Source organism: Apteryx rowi, unplaced genomic scaffold (assembly GCF_003343035.1).
Source record: "Apteryx rowi isolate R43461 unplaced genomic scaffold, aptRow1 scaffold_236, whole genome shotgun sequence".
In the NCBI taxonomy this organism is placed as follows: Eukaryota; Metazoa; Chordata; class Aves; order Apterygiformes; family Apterygidae; genus Apteryx; species Apteryx rowi.
This window is the reverse complement of record NW_020448708.1, coordinates 904,680-923,908: the sequence shown is the minus strand read 5'-3', so window position 1 is coordinate 923,908 and position 19,229 is coordinate 904,680. Positions and strand designations below refer to the sequence as shown.

Here is a 19,229-nt window from a genome sequence, read left to right as displayed (position 1 = left end):
ATCCTTCAGCTACTCTGTAAATGCCTTTCTCCCTTTTACTATTTGCCTCTTCTAATTCATAGAAAAGGTAACTAGTGGCTAAACTACACAGATAAAGAAAATTATCTAGATGTCTTTCTCTATTGGATTTTTTATTTGATTTTTTAATTTACTATACTAATGAACAGCAAAATAAGGAAGATTCAAATTGTCTTTTTACTTCCAAAGTGTTTTTTATCATTTATGTCTACTTTCTGTGGAGCAGCATTTAATTTCTCTAAAACTGAAAAAAAAAMCCCTACATTAGAAGTATTTAGCCCCATAGCCCACAGAGCTCTGTGCAGCTCCCGTACCGCTCACTATCTTGCATCAGCAAACTCTTGTTATCTGAGCCACTTCAAGGATACACGCGCATGTCTGGATAATGACCGCAGCAAAACTGCTAAGAACAATCTCAAAATTTCAACTTCAGCTTCTTCTGGATGAAGCCAGAGGAATAGGAACTGGGGGCTACACCACATCCTCTTTTCTGAGGGAAGTAAAGACAGCAGTACTTAATCTACAGCTCTCAAATGGTACACTAAAACCTTAAAACTGAGCTTGACGGGAGAGGCAGATACAGTGATCCCTGTAATATATTACTTACTACTGTTTTTTTCCCATGAGCAATCAAAGTTAAGACTACTGTCATAAGAGATCAATTCAGCCAAGCTGAGATTTGGTGTAAATCATGCAGAATGAGAAAAGGAATGAGATATTATGGCCTCCGTAGATGAATGTTTTACTCCCTGCCAACGCAAGAAGATTTTTCTTTGATGTAGGCATTTTTATACTATATGCGTGATGTGATTACTCATAGAAATCATCACATGCAGGATAAAGCATATGCTGGTTGGAGACATAGGAAGAGCAGCTCCTTAGCCCGATTATTTCCCAACATATTTTATTTGTCTCATAGTCCTTTTATATGCTATAGTGTGAATTAGAGTTGAAGCACAGCTAAATGAAGGACAGATTGTGGAACATAACAAAGCTGAAATCACAAACAGTAAGAGCTGCAATAAAGATGATTTAGGAAGCAAGAATGTTTTATACTCTTGTATGTCAGTAGATGGTGCTCTGTATGCTATCTACATGTCCAACATATGTGCACAGTTTTATACAAAATGATTATTACACATCTTTCCCTCGAATCAAACTGAATTCTTTGACTTTTAGGGAGAAAAAATATAGAAATTTATAGTTTTAGTAATATTAACTTAAAAAGATACTTTTTTGCCCTTTAATTTCTTTCTATCTCTTTCTTTTGTTGAGGTATGTTCTTAGAAGGTTTTTGCTTCAGTAAATTTTCTGGCTTCTGTACCATCATATCATATAAACTAGTAAACAGTAACAAACTAGTAAACAAGCTTGCTTCACAACTTAACTGGTTTTCATTGAAACCCCCATACCTGCAGCTATATGTATTGATCCATTTACATCCTTATTTAAGAATGATGTTCCCTGATAGTCTTTCAAAAACCCCATTTTAGCAATAAATTTGTTTTTTTCCTTTTATACGAGAACTTGAGACCTTGATGCTGATCTTCACACACTATCTTTCCCCTTTATTTGTCTCCATCATTAGGAGACACCTATAAACTTGTTGGAATAAAGGAAATATATTTAAGAGTTCTCTCATAGGAGTTTTTGCTCATCTTTGTTTTATTTTTTAGAATACAGACATCCCTTCAGACACTAGACCATGTAGAAAARTTCCAACCATAAATACAAATACAAAAATAGTGTTGAGACATGCCTGAACCTTGAAGTATTCTTTTTCCTATTGGCTTTACTAAGACAAAGAGTTCAGCATCTTGCAAGAGGTGGCTCTCTGGAAACAGTTACAAATCACAGCATGTACAAAGTATACAAGTTGATGATGTCCCACTGCAAATCCCATGATGTCAATGGAAAGTTCCTCTTTACTTTACTGGAAGTGATGCAGAGCACTCTGTATCACTGGATCTTTTCACCACTCCTTTCTCACACACAGTTAACAAATTGGTGATCTTTGCTGTCTTTCTAAAGATAAAGATAAAATAAAGATGGTGAGAAAATATTTATAGAAGGAAAAATCTCCTGCTTTTTAGTTGGTGATTCCAATGAGACACTGCTGTCTTTCAAGAGTAAAAATAGGGGGGACAATAGGGAAAAAACAGGATATAACGGCAGAGCAGAGTTCAATCTCCAGCACTGCCAGGCTTCTTGCACCAAGTTAATGGTGGTGCTTGAGTCTTCAGCTAGGTTTGGCATGTCTAGGTTTTATCTTTCTAGCCACCATCCGCAATGCAAAGCCTGATGCAAGTGCCCAGCCATCACTCTATATTACATGCAAGGAGTTAAATGCGTGTGTGTGTGTGTGTGTGTGTGTGTGTGTAATTCATAAGACTAAGTAATCTGATAGGGAGACACCACATTTATACAGTGAGATATGTCAAACAGCAGGCAAGGATCTATGTCTCACTATTCTTGGGGATAAGGAAAAGGACTTTCATGTCCTCTTTTTCAAAAGCTAAGAAAAGAGAGTTGGAGTCAACTCACTATTCCATGTTTTGTACATTCATTTGTATTGTCAGAAATCCAAATTCAAATCTCTACTGTGTAGGCAACAGGCTAAGGTTTTCTCAAAGCAGCCCTCTTCTTGAAGATTGTTAATTATGAATAAATTGATATATACCTAACACAGAGAAGTTCTTAGAAACCTGTCCTCTGCTGCCTAGGTGCATGCCTCAAAAATTTTCCTTTTTGGTTCATCAAATATTTATTTTATAGAAAATGAAATCCTCATGACAGCTAGTGGATGGAGCAATCACCAAGACATTGGGGGTGCGGACTCCTAACATTTTGGTGATTGCTCCATCCACCAGCTGTTCACACCATCGCTGCTAGGGTCCAAGCCTGGGTCCCGCAGCCAAAGGAGGACTCAGACATGCTGAACTGTTGGGACCAGCTTATATGTCTGTCTTATTGGAGAATTTATACTCCAAATTGATGCAGTAGATCAAAAATCATGGATTAAGAAAAAAGGAGGAATGTGTTTTGTGAACTGCGTAGCAGCTAGCTTTTTGGTATGGTTGCAACTTAATGCAACAGCATGTCTGTCCGACAGATGATAATCTAACTTCACAAATGAAATATTTGTTATTGAATGACTTTATGTGCCTTCAGTGTTGAGTAAATACGGGAACTGAACGCGCATGTAAGTGCCTGCAGATAGATTTTGGTTTAGGAAAAAATCCTTGCTCTGAAATTAGCCCACAATCTCTGTGAGACTCAGTTCAGTGTCCATCACATTCTTACTTGCTGGAAGTATTGTGAAAAGAAACACTTGGAAAGATTAGGAAGTACAGAGATATTACAGCTGAGGAAAGGGAGGGAGGTTAATATATTTGATACCATCAGACACTTTTCAGGAGGAGAAAATATGTATTTTCAATTAAGAAGATTAAAATGTCTTCCTAGATACTACAACTGCGGTAAACGTTTATAAAGCAATGAGCAGCTCTAGAACCAAGAGGAAGATTAACAGCATTAGCTTTATATGCTAGTAGCCAAATTCTTTTCTCACTTAGTGGAATCCTTCCAGGTTTCTACTCTCTAACTTTAGTGAGTTACTCCAGATTTAAACCAGTGTAAGCAGTGGCAAGTTAAAAATACTTGTGCCACAACTGGCCTTGGAAAATACATTTCTCTGTGGTAGACATTAAACTGACTGTAGAGGCAGACAGCATGTCTTGCCCATAGTCATTTTATATTTGCTTCTTTTCCTCAGTCCTTAAAATGAGTTCATGACTTCATGACTCTGAGAGTAAATACATTCTATAATGAATACACTTTTTATTCAATATTCAGAGGAAATTAAAGTAAATGTTGTATGTAGTAAATCTGCATGGAAAAAGCAATAATAATTATTTGATGAGAGAGTTAACTTGAAGGGCATTCAGTTAATCCTGTGGTCTGAGGTAAATATGGCAGACAATCAAGTAAACCTAATTAACCTCATAAAACAAAGACAAAACTGCATTAGCCCACCAATTCCTGACTAATCTGTTATTTACCCTAACCTTCTCATACAATGGTATTCTGAAGAAAATATACTCAAATAAACCCAGCTGCATAAATGAATTGTCACATTGTACTGTTGAAAAAGCATGAACAAAGGTTTTTTGCTCCATTTCCAGTTTGTTTTTGGACTGGAACTCAGCGTGTAACTTATTTTGGTTTCCTTTTCATTTGAAGTAAGAAATCAAGTATTTTTAATTAAACTGTCATGCTGTAGCAGAATTTGGCCCAGGCTTTGAATCTGTACTCTTGCAAGCAAGTCCTTAGTCACGCAGCTAGGCCTTTGGAAATGAGCCTGGCTGATGGTTTCCTCCCCGTTATTCTGTTGGATGAACATCGTGCCGCGGGAGCAGGACCAGGGCAGTGTGAACAGCAGCTGTGAGAAGTTTAGGGAGAGCAGAGAGAAGGGGCACACAACCATGGCAATCATAAGGATGAAACATTTCTGTGCAGACAACTAAATGACAACAGCGTTGCTGCCTTAGGTATACTTCACCCTTTTCTTCAGTATTCATTGAAAGTGAAGTATCATCAAAGCTGGGAAAAGCTTCTAAAATAAGCCTAAGGGGGCTTGCTTTGTAAGTTTTTTCATTTGGTCTGGGTTTTCTTAAGAGAATACGAAGCAAATATACTTAATGTGTTACCTTGTATCTATCTTTGTATCCTATTATCCTATCTGCTGTGATACATCCCATTCATTAAAATATGGAGAACTCTACATCACCTGAATATAGTCTTTCTGTGAATACAGTACTATGGATAGAGATTATGAGATGTATTTTGGACACGACAAAGATAGTTTCTTCATATGCTTATAAACAGAGTAATGGAGAGCATATGACAGAACATCAGAGGATGGACAATATGAAACCTTTTTGAAAATACCCATTTTACCAAACTACATGGAAATGTAGTGAATGGAGCCCAGAAAGGTTTTTGAATAGTAACATTTTTCTTTTTCACTAAATGAGTCATTTGAGTTGCATCTCTCAGATGAAGATAACATATCTGGCATTACGAGATAAAAATAGCTACCCACAGACTGAACTTCCATTTTTTCCCTAGGGAAAAGGGATAACGGACAATCTTTGTTTTTTCTGTTCATACAGTCCACAAATGTTGCTTAAGAGTAACATGGCAGGTCTCATCATCTCAGTTATTAAAGGATAAAAGGAGTAAAATAGGGTGCTAGTCCTGTAACTTGTTCTTTTTCAGTCCTGATTTGGCAGGAGGCCTCTCCCAGGGGATTTTGGCCCCTCATGCATTCAGAGTGACTGGGAAGATCCATAGAATAACAATTTATTGTGCTCTGGAAATCTCTGGTGCATCAGTCTGTAAACATGCTGTCCAGCACCTTTTTTTCTTCATCCGTAAGAGTGGAATAAAGAACATTTTTTTCTACTTTAAACTCAGGATTTGGCCAAAGTGTTGTGTTGTCTGATCAGGACTTATGAAATTCAGCGAGCATTAGCTATAAACTTCAAAATTTTTGCTGTTTTGTTTCACACAGAAGTGACTATGCTCCACCTTGATTAACCTTTCTATGCATTTCATGTTGTCATACTTTAACTGTATTGCCTTTTTCCTATTAATCCTGCATGGTTTTTTTTCCTAATGATAAAATATTCTCTACCTTTCTAACTTGCCAGTTAGATTTATACAAAAATTATCCAACCATTAGTCTTCATTGGGAACTAATGAGTAGAGAACTCACTATTAAGAAATAGAGCAAGTTTGGAGAGATACGTGCACATAGTAAGGAGGTGGCATGGAATGACAGGAAAAGGGCAGCAGCTTTAAATTAAGAAAGGAAAGTGATGTAATAATGATTAAACCACAAAACAGAACTTCAACACAGTGAATGAGCAATGAAAATAAGGAAATAAAAAGGAGCACTGAACTAGCTCATAAGACATGTTATTACAGTGAACATCATGCAAGCACTATTTATTTTCCTTAACATTATGGCCACCTTCAAGGTTGCTATGACAAATGTGTGTGAGCTTTTAACAGATTTTTTTTTTTTTTTTTTAAATCTAGGGAGGCATCCACCAGCTCTCTGCCTACTCAATTTCCTAAATTACATGACACAAATAACTTTATTGGCACTAGCCAAATGTTAATGATAACCACTTACGGGTTAAAACATAATTTTGGAAATTTTCGGTATGCTTCTCTGTTTAACATTCCTCCAATCCATTCATTGAAACCTACAAATTCTACATCTCAACACATTATCCAATTACACAATTTTACTTGAAAAAAGCATTCACTTGAAATGTGTTGCACAATAACAGCACCTAAATAAGCTCTGCTGGCTAGAGACCTGATCCAGAGATAAATTGAATATATACAGCTCCTGCTGGATTTAAGGAAAATTAAGGCTGTTTTCATAACTAGCCTTTCAATGGCATTCTTTTTTCACTGCATTGAAAGAATCTTATTCATGTGTGACTAAGTGACGCTAAATTTTATGTAAGCTTCTTACAGCAGAGGGAGTAATGGGGGAGGAAAGCAYAGCAGGGCTTCTCCATGCAAATTACAAAAATATTATCATGTGGCTTATTGATTGAGCAATGACAAACTCTGAGGCCTGATATGAGCTGGAATAGGCATAAGATATCAGCTGGAATGGGTTTACTGGACAAAACAAAGAGGAAAAGTGGAATTGCGACAACCAAAGTTTGAGAACAAGCTAAAAATAGAGTACAATAAGGCCATAGGAACATGACACACAGGAGGCTTACGTATTTACAGTGACTCTTACCAGGTGGTTATGTAGTAATCCAATTTATGAAGATTAAGCCAGATATTTAGGAGCTTTGGCAGCATACAAAGCAGCAGATGAGGGGTTCCCACCTGGCCATTCAGGATACGTTTCAGCTCTTTGGGCTAGATTAGTCTTGCAGCATCCAAAACTGTTCAAGTAGTGCTTAGTAATGTACTTAAATAATGAAAACTTTAAATGGTAACAAAGTGGGATTACAATGGAAGTTCTGAAAAAAGAAAATAAATAAATAAATAAATAAAAACTAGTGTAAAGAAAGTACATGAGATCAGGGCCCCATCTGATCAGACCTTAACATTTCCAGGGGATCAGTTTTCTCTACTGGAACCTCAAGCTGAAGATACGTTGTCCTCTAAGCTGATAACTAAATAATTATGTGATATTATTGTCTGGAAACTTGATAAACATTTTCCTCTTTCCTGAAACAATGTTTCGGAGAGATTTTTGGAAAGTTTTTTCTCCTAGTTCCTAAAGGGGTGATTGGTAGAAAACTCTGTCATAATCTGTACATCTTGGCACAAGAGTGCAATTTCATTGTTGAGATTCCTGATGAAATGTAACACTGTCACTGCTGTTATAGCAGCTAGACAAACTAAAAGCATCAGGAGGCTTCAAGTCACACTCCAGGAACCTGTAAGACTACAAGTGATATCGATCATGTTGCTGTCTGATGTTTGTTGTCAAAGAGTCAAGCTTATAACGGGCCTCCTAAAGAGCTGGTCATGACTCTGTCAATAAGAGTCTAAAGCAGCATGCATATGGAGGAGACACTTGTATAAACACCCACAAAGTTTGTATCTTTCTTATGCTACAGGTGGCAAATAGCATAAGAAAGATCCCCAGCATGTACATTTGCTGCTCAGGAAACCACTCTGTATAAGCAAACAAGTGGTGGAGAATAAGAAAAAGAACAGCTTTCTGGGATGTATTTGGTGATAGGAGAGGAGAAGAATCATCTGGCTGTGGAAATTTTGCTTGAAACACCATATTCTGCTTCAGCATCAACATGGGAGCTGATATTTTAGCCATTCCTGGGGTGATGTGCTGGTTCACCAAGCTCTGTCCCATTTCTCATTCTAGTCCATTAAAGGCTTGGAAAAATTGAAGCAACCTCACGCAGCTCACCTCAACAGAGATGCTCAGCCTCAGCCATTCAATAAATACCTCACCAGGAGCTACTTCACCTGAAGATGACTGTCAATAAGCCATTTTAAGAGACTGTCCAGTGTTATCAAGCTGACTGATAAACTGCTGCTTGCTCATTGACACAGCTACAAGATATAAAAGTCTTCAGCAAGCTAAAGCTTTTGGAAGAAACCAAGACTGTTCACTCAGCAATTGTTTGGATTCATCACATCATGTGTGAGCACAGTTAAATTTTTAAGCAAATTTTCTTGAATGTTTAATATCTATGACCACTACAAATTACTATATTCCAATGTATAGTAAACTTGGACAATGACACCAAAGAAAACATTTGGAAAGAACCTTTGCTTCAGTTTGGACTTGACCATTTGACATCACAAATAAGTCACTGGTAACTGTCACCTAACAATCAGGATCAAAACCAGAAAAATGTAAGACTTTTCTGTTTCGGGTATTGTGTAGGTAGCATGAAAAGAAGGAAAGACCTCTAGAAATCATTTGGGCCTTTAAATACCTCTGTATTCTAGCTATGTTCACTRAAACTGAGCAGCACCTGTTGATACCCACCTCCTCTTGAGTAGCTTTCTCCACTTCTGTAACAAGTCAAGATTCAAGTGAAGTGACAATCTTTCACGATCTTCTCTAACCTGTTATTGTAGGTTATTGAGATGCCACTGTCCAAAAAAGGAACCAGAACTCACTGAGTAGTAATACTGGTACGTTGTTACCAGCCACATTTCAGGACTTATTTAAAGTCTGGTAAGTGACTAACCAAACATGTCAGCAGCTGGTAAGACACTGCATGAAGAGCTATCTTCCAAATCAGAGGTACAGTAGTTATATCCCAACTACACCATGCAGTGGAAACAGACAAAAAAATTAATTGCAAGATGGATTGCTGATGATGAGGTGCCATCTGATCATCCACATAAATATGCAAACTGAAATTCTCCTTAGGCTGCATAATAGATGCCAAAACATCACTACATCCTGGAACTAAGCTCACTAAATGGTCTGACAGCCAAGACTTTCATCTCAAGTGATGTTGTCTGATGGCATGTCAGTTGCTTTGCTTTTGCAGACATGAATCACTCATGATGTCAACCTTTCCTAAATGACCTTGGCAACACATGGGAGCAGTTTCACTTAAATGCTCTTATGTTCAGTTACCATACACACTATTTTGAACTGGCCATGCTTAAAGATCTTTTCTACAGTATAATCATTAATCTCACAAAGCCCATTTTCAAAAGGCACATAATCCAAGAAGAGATCCATATACATAGCAGGCTGCAGTTTAACTGTTTACACACTGATTTCACTTTGATATCTTGCACAGAGCAGTTCTTTAACCTACAGCCTGGTAAGGAAGCCTGCATTTGCTAAAGGTTCATTTGTGGATAAATGATGGTAATACATACCATTACTGATTTACTGCATGTCACTTGTGAATTCAAGAGCAAGCACATATGGTGTGCTGTCCAGGAGGCCTGCGAAAGACTCAGCTGTGCTACCTAGTGGTTGTCTGTCCCATGAAGGAGGAGGCTTCTGTGGGATTCTTAAATGATTAAAAGTAGATTGTCAAGTGCAGGTGTTTAGAAAGAGTGTGGAAAAAATGCAAATCAAGATATCAGGGCCTTGTAAAAATCAGTTACCAAGTGCAGATAGTTTTGCATTTGAGATATAACACAATTGTGTGTGATATAACACAGAAATATCAAGCTAAACAAACGAAGAGGGCAGAAAGGAAAACAGAGGCAAAAGGTCCAAAGGGATGAGAGACTTGAGCAAATAATCAAGCATCTTTTGGGAAGACCAGTAGATTAATGGAGAGAAAAGCTGCACAGTGTAAAATCATGGACAGTGCAGGAAAGACTTGAGTTGTGATCAGCATATTATATTATATTATGCTGATGAACCAGAGTTAACATTTCAAAATTGGATGGAGGTAAACTAGCACACATCAGCCAGATACCTGACAAAAAAATACAGTTCAGGTACTTTAAAATTTCCTAAAATCACAGAAAGTGCTGAAGTTTTTAGAACATTTCCAAACTTTGTAAGAGAGAAACATGACTAAGAAATATAAACTGGCCATTTTAGATAGTTGAAGTCTGTTCTAGCAATAATTTGAGACCAATGTTTGCCTAAAAACAGAAGGGAAGCTTGTTTGCAGTAACATTACTTTGATTTTTTGAGAGAGGCAAGAAGGGGAATGACTCAATCTTCTCAGCACTCGTCCTTTGACTCTGGCACAATATAAATTTTGCAGTAGGTGTAGGGTCCCAGAGTCACAGCCATTACTAGCTCCCAGCTCTGCATGTGTTGGGACACCAACATCCCATCTCATTCTGTTGCTGACACTTCAGCCTGAGCACACGTGCATGCCTTCTGAGAATATTCTGCCCAGGCATTTTTGCCTGGCTACACTCAGGAAGTTTGCCTCAGATTCCAGCTGTTTTTTAAAAATGCTTTTAAGCTAGATTGAAAATCTGGAAAAGGTTTGGAGGACCAGAATTCTGTTACTAAACTATCTTAAAGTTAGTTAGGAATTCTGGGAAAACCTTTTCTGTGCTGGAAGAGCATGTGAAACAGCTGTTCAGAATTTATCCAAACACCAGTGCATATTTTAAGGCTTACTAACAGTTAAAGTAGCTCTTCCCCTCACCTCAATATGATTCTAATACCCATTACTTATGTTGAAGCCTTTCTTCATGAAATTTATTCATATTTCAATAATTGTGTCAGTGCAAAGTATTCTGGTATACTAGTGAAGATTAAAATGAGAGTCATTCTGTGATACTTAAAATATTCACACATTGACAGTAGGATTTGCCTCCAATTAAGAGAAAATTTACCAGGCACAGAATAGTATAACTCTGAGACCACTGTGTCTTGCTTCTCCAAAATCTTTGTTTTCTAAACAACAAATCACAGAATCTGGAGATCATCTAGTCCAATCCCTCCCCTGCTCATAGAACAATCAGTTAAAGCAGGTTGCTCAGGTACATGTCTAGTCAGGTTTTGAACATCTCCAAGAACAGAAACTCCAGAACCTCTCCGGGCAATCTGTTCCAAATACATTAAAGCCTTCTGGACACAATCTTCACAACCATGATCTAAAGAAATGTGAGTTTTCTTTACTAACATTACTAACATAGAGATGTCTATGCAAGTTTGCCAAGAGCTAAAATTATTCAGAAGCCTGACCACCACCACATTAGAACAGGGTGTTAACTGAAGTGTCTGGAGAACAGTCAGCTTTCAGYGTCCAGCAGTTAACTATTCAGATGTGCAGTTCCAGACCAGCCCAATTTGCCAGGAGCAGCAGTCTGTGCTACGGCTTGGTAGATTTCAGAAACACTGTCTATTATGGAGAGTCATGACCTGGACCATAACAGCCTTTACATACTCAGGCATACTATGAGGCTCAGAAGACCCCAGGGAGGTCAGAAGCTGCATGGATGTAATCAAAAAGCTTGAAGTTTCTTGTGAATATTGTATCATTTTGACAACTCATGCTGAAGAAGTTGATTTTGTGAACAGAGCCCAGAGGATACTCTTCCTCCGCTGCCCTCCCTCTCCTTCCCCATTATTCTGCACACACAAAATTTATCCTCTGTTGCACACTGTACATCTTCAGCCTGGGATATATATTCTTGCATCTCATGCCTCCACCAATTTCCAGACAAGTATAGTTTAGTCAGATCCCATCGTGTATGTTGTTATATATGCGCATACTCCCCAACTTAAAGGTATGAAATGGTGAATTATTTTTTTCTAATCCATTTACTTGTTACGTCCGTTTCCAAGCTATTAAATCTCATTACACAGCTTGGTGTTCCTAAGCGATGGTTAGTGATGACATAACCCTAAAGTCTTTCCATTCTGATATAGGAGTACATTGTGATCCATGACAGTAAGCTAAAAGGTTTGGAAACCAGTGATATAAAAATACTTAATATTAATTCTTATACATCAAAGACTAATTGGTATAGGTTTGTGAACTCTCCTTAGAAATGTGCCACTAAGTATAAATTATAGAACAATCTATGAATTAACTTCAGCTCTGGATTTGATTCATAAACCCCTGCACTTCAGTTTGACTTACCAGTCAAAAAACCACAACACCCCCAAAACCCCCACAACCCTTACCTGCCCTTTTTATTTTTGTTTGAAATCAGAAGATTGTGCATTATCCATGACATTACAGTGAATTTGACAAAAGCCTAACGCTGTTTAAATACTTAATTCTTACAAAACCACATGTAATGCTGAGTCACTTTCTCATATATGGCCCTGCAATCATAAAGTTCAAGTCAGAAATTGATTGGATGAACAGTAGCACTCCCACATATAAATGGTTTGAGCCAGTGTCCCCCATAGCTCTAGCGGGAATTACTTCATAATTGTAACCAATAAGAGAACATTTGCAAAAGCCAGAGGCAAATGAAATTAAATTTAGAATAATCTATCTTAAATCCTGACCACAGACCTTTCAAATTATCAAATCCTACAGATTTCTATAGGTTCATCTGCCACACCATTTTTCTTCATGAACAAATTAGTTTTCCTTGCCTTCCTGGTCTATACCTGATTCTTTAACTTATACAAAACTCAAAGTTATGCTCAAACATACACATCTTTGGGGTGGGGTAGGGTAGGAGCTAGTAGACGATGTGTTAGATAGCTAATGAAAGCCCAAACAAACATGACTTATATAAAGAAATCTTGATAACTCTGTGCTCCTGACCTTCATAGCATGATGGCAAGGACATGCACTGCTGTATACACAAAGCACTCTGGTACACGCACATTTTTGTTTAAAACATTATAGTAACTCTTTAAAAAGGGTTCTTACAATGCAAGATGCAGCTCCTTGAAGTTAATGCAATGGTTATGTTCAATAGACCTTAAAATCATAAAATGATCGAATTAACATTTTACSTAATAAGTAAGCAGGATACAACAGCAAAAAGATTACCTGTATTTACATCTTTTTACTCTGTTCTTGAGCCACAACATTTAATTTCATATGCACCGTTGTGAGTAATCCCAACACAGAATGGAAAAAACATGTCAATTGTTTCATTTCAAGATATTTTTAATCAGGTAATTACAGGAGAAAACATTGAAACAATTTTTTTTTTTAAATGGTATTATCTGCTATGTCAACTTACAAGGATATGATGTAACAAACCAGTTACAAACTTAAAGGCATATTTACATTATATACGCAAAGTAACAAGCTATATTCTTCTACATAAAGGAAACACCTACCGGATGAGTTAACTAAATTATACACCATTTAGTAGAAAGAAATAGCAGTAGAGGTTTTAATGGAAACAATATACACGTGAGGCACTTTGAGGTCATTAGGGTGGAAAGCAAATGACACCAAGCAAAAGAAGAAAAATTATGTACAGATTATACTGCAGCTTCAAACACAAAGGCTTCTTCTTCACTGAATGCTTTCATTTCTTAAACTAAACAACTCTTACAATTAAGGAAAAGAAGCTTTTGGGGGCAGGGGGAAAGCCTATATTTATCAGTGCATCAAAGGAAATGGAAGCTTTAACCACCCAGCTGCTGGACTAACAGTACCATAAGGCATCTTTTAAAAATTATTATTTTGTTGCCAGCCTCCACCTTGATCTTCATTTTATTAATATCAATGTCTTGCTGTACTGGCCATATACAGTGCCATTAGCTCTGGAAAGATTTACAGTCTAATTTAAAAACTGTGCACTATTTACATGGGAGTTCAACATTATCCTCCAGGTACACATGGACAGATCATCCTGAAGAGAACGCATCTGCAATGGGAATGTTATATTCCAACATGCAAAATGAAGACTTTCTTCAAAATACCTTCAAAATACTTGCTTAAGAGGAAATTGCATCAGTTAACCTGTTTGGAACATCCCTCACATGAGCTCTGGAAAGGAATCCGAGTTTTATGCCATCCTTTACTGCTGTTTATTAAACAGTTACCACAGTAACTGTAGGTTAGCATCAGAATATTGCTTTAACCTTGCACCCAGCTGTAGGTGCACCTCTTCCTAATGGCTAGACTGCATGTGCAGGTGCACATACACACCTGTGCACGTTAAATTTGATTTGTATCACAAACCAAAAAGTTAGATTCCTTCTGCACAAATATCAGTATTTCACCCTTTTGCTACTGGAAAGAACTTTAAGAGAATATATTTATGAGTCCAGTGACAGACTCAAAAGAATTTTCATTTCATTTCCAATTTTCTGTACTCTTGTGTAATAGGCCATTGTACTGTTTTAAGCCTAACAAAACCTATGATTAAAACATTTTTACTTTCAATCAACATGAACATTTAAGAGGCATAATAAAATCAAGAGTCACTGTAAGAGTCCAAGTTACTGTTTTGTAGATTCATAACTAAAATTTAATGTATTTTTGTAGCTTAAGTACTGCACCAACAGCCTGTTAAATTACTGCGTAATCCAAGACTATGCCTGAATGAAGCCTGAGTGTTTTTATCCCCAGTAGATGGTGCACGAGCGCTACCACTGATCTACTTCCCCCACTTCCTTTCAAGGGGAAATACTTAATTTTCATGGTAACTGAGGCTTTCAATAAACTAGGGAATTAATATTCAGCAATGGTTTCCCAAGGCTTGGGTCTCCCCTTCAAGCAACACAAAGCTCTGCTACTACATGCCTGAAAAACTACAGTTCTGACATTTGGTGAGAGGGGGGGAATAAGGATTAGAGAAGCAATTTCTCTTTTTCCTTCCAAATGCTTAAGAAAGTATTTCAGAAGAGACAGAATAAATTTTACTTGCTGTCAAAACCAGAAGATGTAAGAGCCAATTCTACAATGCAGTTGCTGTATGTCCACTTTTCATTACTCACCTCATAACTGCAAAAGTGGGTAAGATTCCTAATGTAAGAAGAAAAGAGTATGTGCGCATCCTGCTAAAAACAACCCTTATGCAACTATGTATCATTGCAGTTCTTCAGTTAACTCAGATTGGGCATGCAGACTCAGTTCCATCACAACAAGAAAAAGGRAGCATATGTAATTTCACTAACATTTTTAGATGGATCAAGTCTTTAGAGAGTAAAGCAAAAGATGAAGACACCATTTTAGCAGCAAAGTGGTTAAATGCAAATTGAAAATATTAATACACACATTCAATAAAAGTATTAAAGCATATATGTTGCATATAAAAATACAGTACAGGACCAGGAGTTTCACTATGTTGTATAGTGCTCAGAGGAAATTGTTAAACTCATTTCTTTCTTAAGTATATACACACAATATGATTCTACAGCATTTTCCTATACAGCCAGCAAGTTCTTTTCTTAGGTTGCTCATATCTGTCTTCACCTTGAATTATGAACCTAGCACTTACAAATATTAAATTTCTTTCATTCACAAGAAAAACATTCCCATTTCACCAAAGTTGTTTTTAAAGTTAACAGTCTATTCTAGGTAGCCAAGTTTAGCTGAAAATGTGTGAAGCATGAAAATCAACCAGAGTAGCAGCTTTCAAATATATAAACAGGAAAAACCATGACTGCTGCTACAGCATCATATTCTTGGACTTAATTCATCCAATCGACTTTTAGTACAAAACTAGAAGCTCTTTCGTAACTTCTACAGTTATCAACATATTTGTCTTCTTTTCAATGTGAAATAATACTTTGAGATGATCTATGTACATAATGTGGTCAATTCAAGCTGTAATATAAATATAAATGTTTTCTTTTAAAAAGTATTTTACAGACAGATGTTATATACATTTGCTCATTTTACTCCCGGACTACAGAGAAAAATTAAAGGCATTGATACATGCAGGAAAAAAAATTACACAAAATATACTGAAAAATGCATAGGAAACGAGAAAAGTTAGTCATGTGCATCTTAAAATCAATTAGTTCTTTTGTTTGTTTAATAACAAGGGTATACTGAGAACAGTCTGTCCTATTCCAGCCAAGAGACCAAATAGGCACTTTCCTTAATGAATGAATGACTATCTTTATTAGAGTTCTACATATCTTTAATGAGAAGTGTTTCTTACTTCACAAAACAGCAAAGCATATAATGTTTTAAAAAAATTCACTAGGGATTAATCTGTTAATTCTTATCTGAAAATTAAACATTTAGTAAATACAAAGCCATAACAAACACACAATACAACCCCCCCCCACAGACACACACATTCACTCTCTCTCCCTCCCCACCTCCCTCCAAATTCACTCAATTAAGAAGTTCACTCCAGTTTTGCCTGAGCTATAATTTAATTCTCAAGCTGTCTTTTGCTGCTGTTTTCAAACAAACAAAAAAACCCGCACAGTAGTTTGTTCTTGCCCATTCAAATAAGAAAAGGTTGCAGTTCAAAATAATGAAAACAATTTCACTTTTGTTATTAATCTTTTGTTTTAATCATAGTACTTGATAAACAGCTGAACAGGATCCTAGTTTAACAGAAGGATAAACAAGAACACTGATGACAACTTGTTACAACTGCCTTAATGTACCTTTTGCTTAATGAACATTTGTATATGTAATAAAGTATTTTTGTAGGACACCCCAAAAGAAAACAACTTGCTGGTTGAGCAACAGAAACAACTTCCTTTCTGCTATTATGTTTAAGTCAAAGTCATTTATATATAAAAATAAATGTTATGTTCTAACAAGAACATTTTAGACAATTACATCTGTGCTTAACAAAAAAAAATATTGGTCATTTAAGACTAGAATAATTAATATTTTAAAGGTTTTTAGATTATCAGAATGTATGGTACAACTCAACACAAACTGTAGCTGAAGGGAAACAGGACTGAAAATATCAATTTGTCCATCTGGAATAAAAATGCAACTAAAAACTAATATTTAAAATACTATCATGGAATGTGACAGTAGATATGGTCCATACCTACTATAACAGAGGGAAGGAAAGTTTAACATGTAATAATTCGTACCTTACACATTTAGTTAAATATAAACATTTGTTATTTATACATAAAGTTGCTTCCAAAAAACTATTAATAAGATTTAGTTGCACTTAAAATCAGCTTCATTTCTCATTTGCCAAGTATTAACTTTTCTTAATCTTAAATCAACTGTCACTAGTGCACTTTCAGTTAAAATTTCCCCTCAGATAAGTTTTAATCCTTTTAGAAGAGCCCCTTCACCTAAACCATGAATGTACAAAGTGGCAAAAGTTAATCCCTTTTAGTATAATCGTAATTTATATACTCATTTTATAGCCACTAATAAGAATAGGCTTTCCTTTGCAAAAACTCCTTCACAACTTGCAACAAATGCCATGCACTCAAAGGAAATCATTAGGCATGGCTAGCACTTGTAAAATGCCAAGGTCTGCCAAGTCTTGTTGCTTCTTCCGCATCAAGCATCTCTTACATGAAAGACGATTCCCTTCAGCTTCCCCAAAAAGCTTTCACAAATCCAAGTTAGATGCTTCCTGGAAACAAAGGTTTTCAGCTCTGTTTGGCACCAGACTGATTCACCCTGCAGCTTTATGCTTTCCTCCACAGCACCCACATACCTCACCACAGTGATGGCATGCTCTCAAGGGGAGGTAGCAGCACATACATGGAGCAATGAATGACAGTGCTACCAGTGCTAACCAGCGTAAGCAGAACTTGTCATCACTAGTGTCACAGGAGCAAGGATCAGAAAAATCTCCTTCAGAGTCCGACATGCAGTGATACAGCATGCTCTCTGCACAAAGCATGCAACTAACTTGGTAGATACATCTTTTAATAGGATCCGGAGCATCTTGACATTTTCCTCTGCCATTTTCTTCATGATTAAACCTTTCCTGGCAGTATATACAGCGGGAACGCTCACCATCCTCTTTTCTTCTTTTTGAGTTTTTAAATTTTGATGAGGAAGGCTGAGTTTTAAATACCACAGAACCCTTTGAGTCTTTCAGGGAATTCAACTTAGTTCCATCCCCACATGTGTATAAATAGTCAGATTTTTTATTGTCTGATTTAGAAAATGGTATATTTGAGTCTGCATCATCCCTCTCCAGGTCATTCTTCCACATGTCAGGATGCCTGTAGTCTGCATAACGACGTATCAAAATATCACGAGGGTTTATTCTAACAATTTCATCTTCATCCTGAAAACTAACATGTCTGATTGACTTCAGTGGGACCTGAAATAGCAAAGCAAGATAAATTTACTATAGTAAAGTCCCAAATTTATATCTATATACATAGTAAAAATCAGAGTGCAGAATTCTTTCTTGCTGTTTGAAGCTAACATTTTCAGCTTATTTTGTAGCTTGTACAGTTTACAGACTCCCCCTGATTACATAGATTTTTGCATAATATTAGCCCTGTGAGGTTTCATACTCCTTTTAGTACCTCTCATAAGAGCTCTGGGTATTTTGGTATCCACATAAACCTTGATTCTATTCTTTGAATTATGGTCAAATTTGAGGTTTTTACATCTTGCAGCAGCAATGAATTCCACAGACCAGTTCTGACTTTCGATTTCAGTGACAATCCACTGCTTTAGGATTAGCTCCCTGATACATTCCCTTAGAGTTACTCATGTTTAAGTGCCCTCTAGGGCACTTCTCTCAAGGAGATTTCCACAGCCTTTATTCCCAATGCAAGTTTTCAAACTCTCTCCAATTTTGCCACAATAGCTCTGAGAATGAGTAACCAGTATTGAACACTAATCTACACAAGGATTTTGCCATATGAAAAATAATATTCTGTAAAGTTCAGTAGTACGATCAGACAAGTTTCTTATGCTCAGTTATAGTGGTTTCTAAACGCATCTCACCCTTACCTAAGGTACAGTATTTAACTTAAATGGGTTAGCTTAGGACACCATCAGGCAAATGGCTGAGTGCTTTTTAAATTCTCTTCTTGTAATGAACTGACCATAATTCAAGACTTTTTAAAGCTTAAAAGGCAAGTAAGAAGAGATATACTAAACACATACAAAACAAACAGCACAGAGATAAGACAGAGCTTGTTTGTTTTGTCTCATTATGAAAGGGCATGGGGGCCCTTCAAAGTTTGTGAAGGTGGCAAATGTGAAACATCCAAATTGAGATATTACAGAACTTATAACCAAGTGTAAGATAGGGGACTGCAAGTGAATGCAGATTGAGGAACACATGGCAATGGTGAAAAGTGTCAAGTATAAATCAGCAACAGTCACAACATAGCAAAGAATCAG

The 19,229-nt window shown here is 36.8% G+C and overlaps 1 protein-coding gene across 2 annotated transcripts in view; it reads right to left on the bottom strand.

Annotated features, from left to right (window-relative positions):
* Positions 1-16,281: 16,281 nt before the first annotated feature.
* The window catches only part of SPRED1 (sprouty related EVH1 domain containing 1), a 59,959-nt gene continuing 57,011 nt past the window's right edge, over positions 16,282-19,229 (bottom strand). For both annotated transcript variants that reach the window (XM_026066003.1, XM_026066004.1), the window contains exon 6: positions 16,282-18,189. In XM_026066003.1, the coding sequence (XP_025921788.1) occupies positions 17,530-18,189 (660 nt within the window). In that variant the 3' untranslated portion in view covers positions 16,282-17,529. The remainder of the gene's footprint in view (positions 18,190-19,229) is intronic.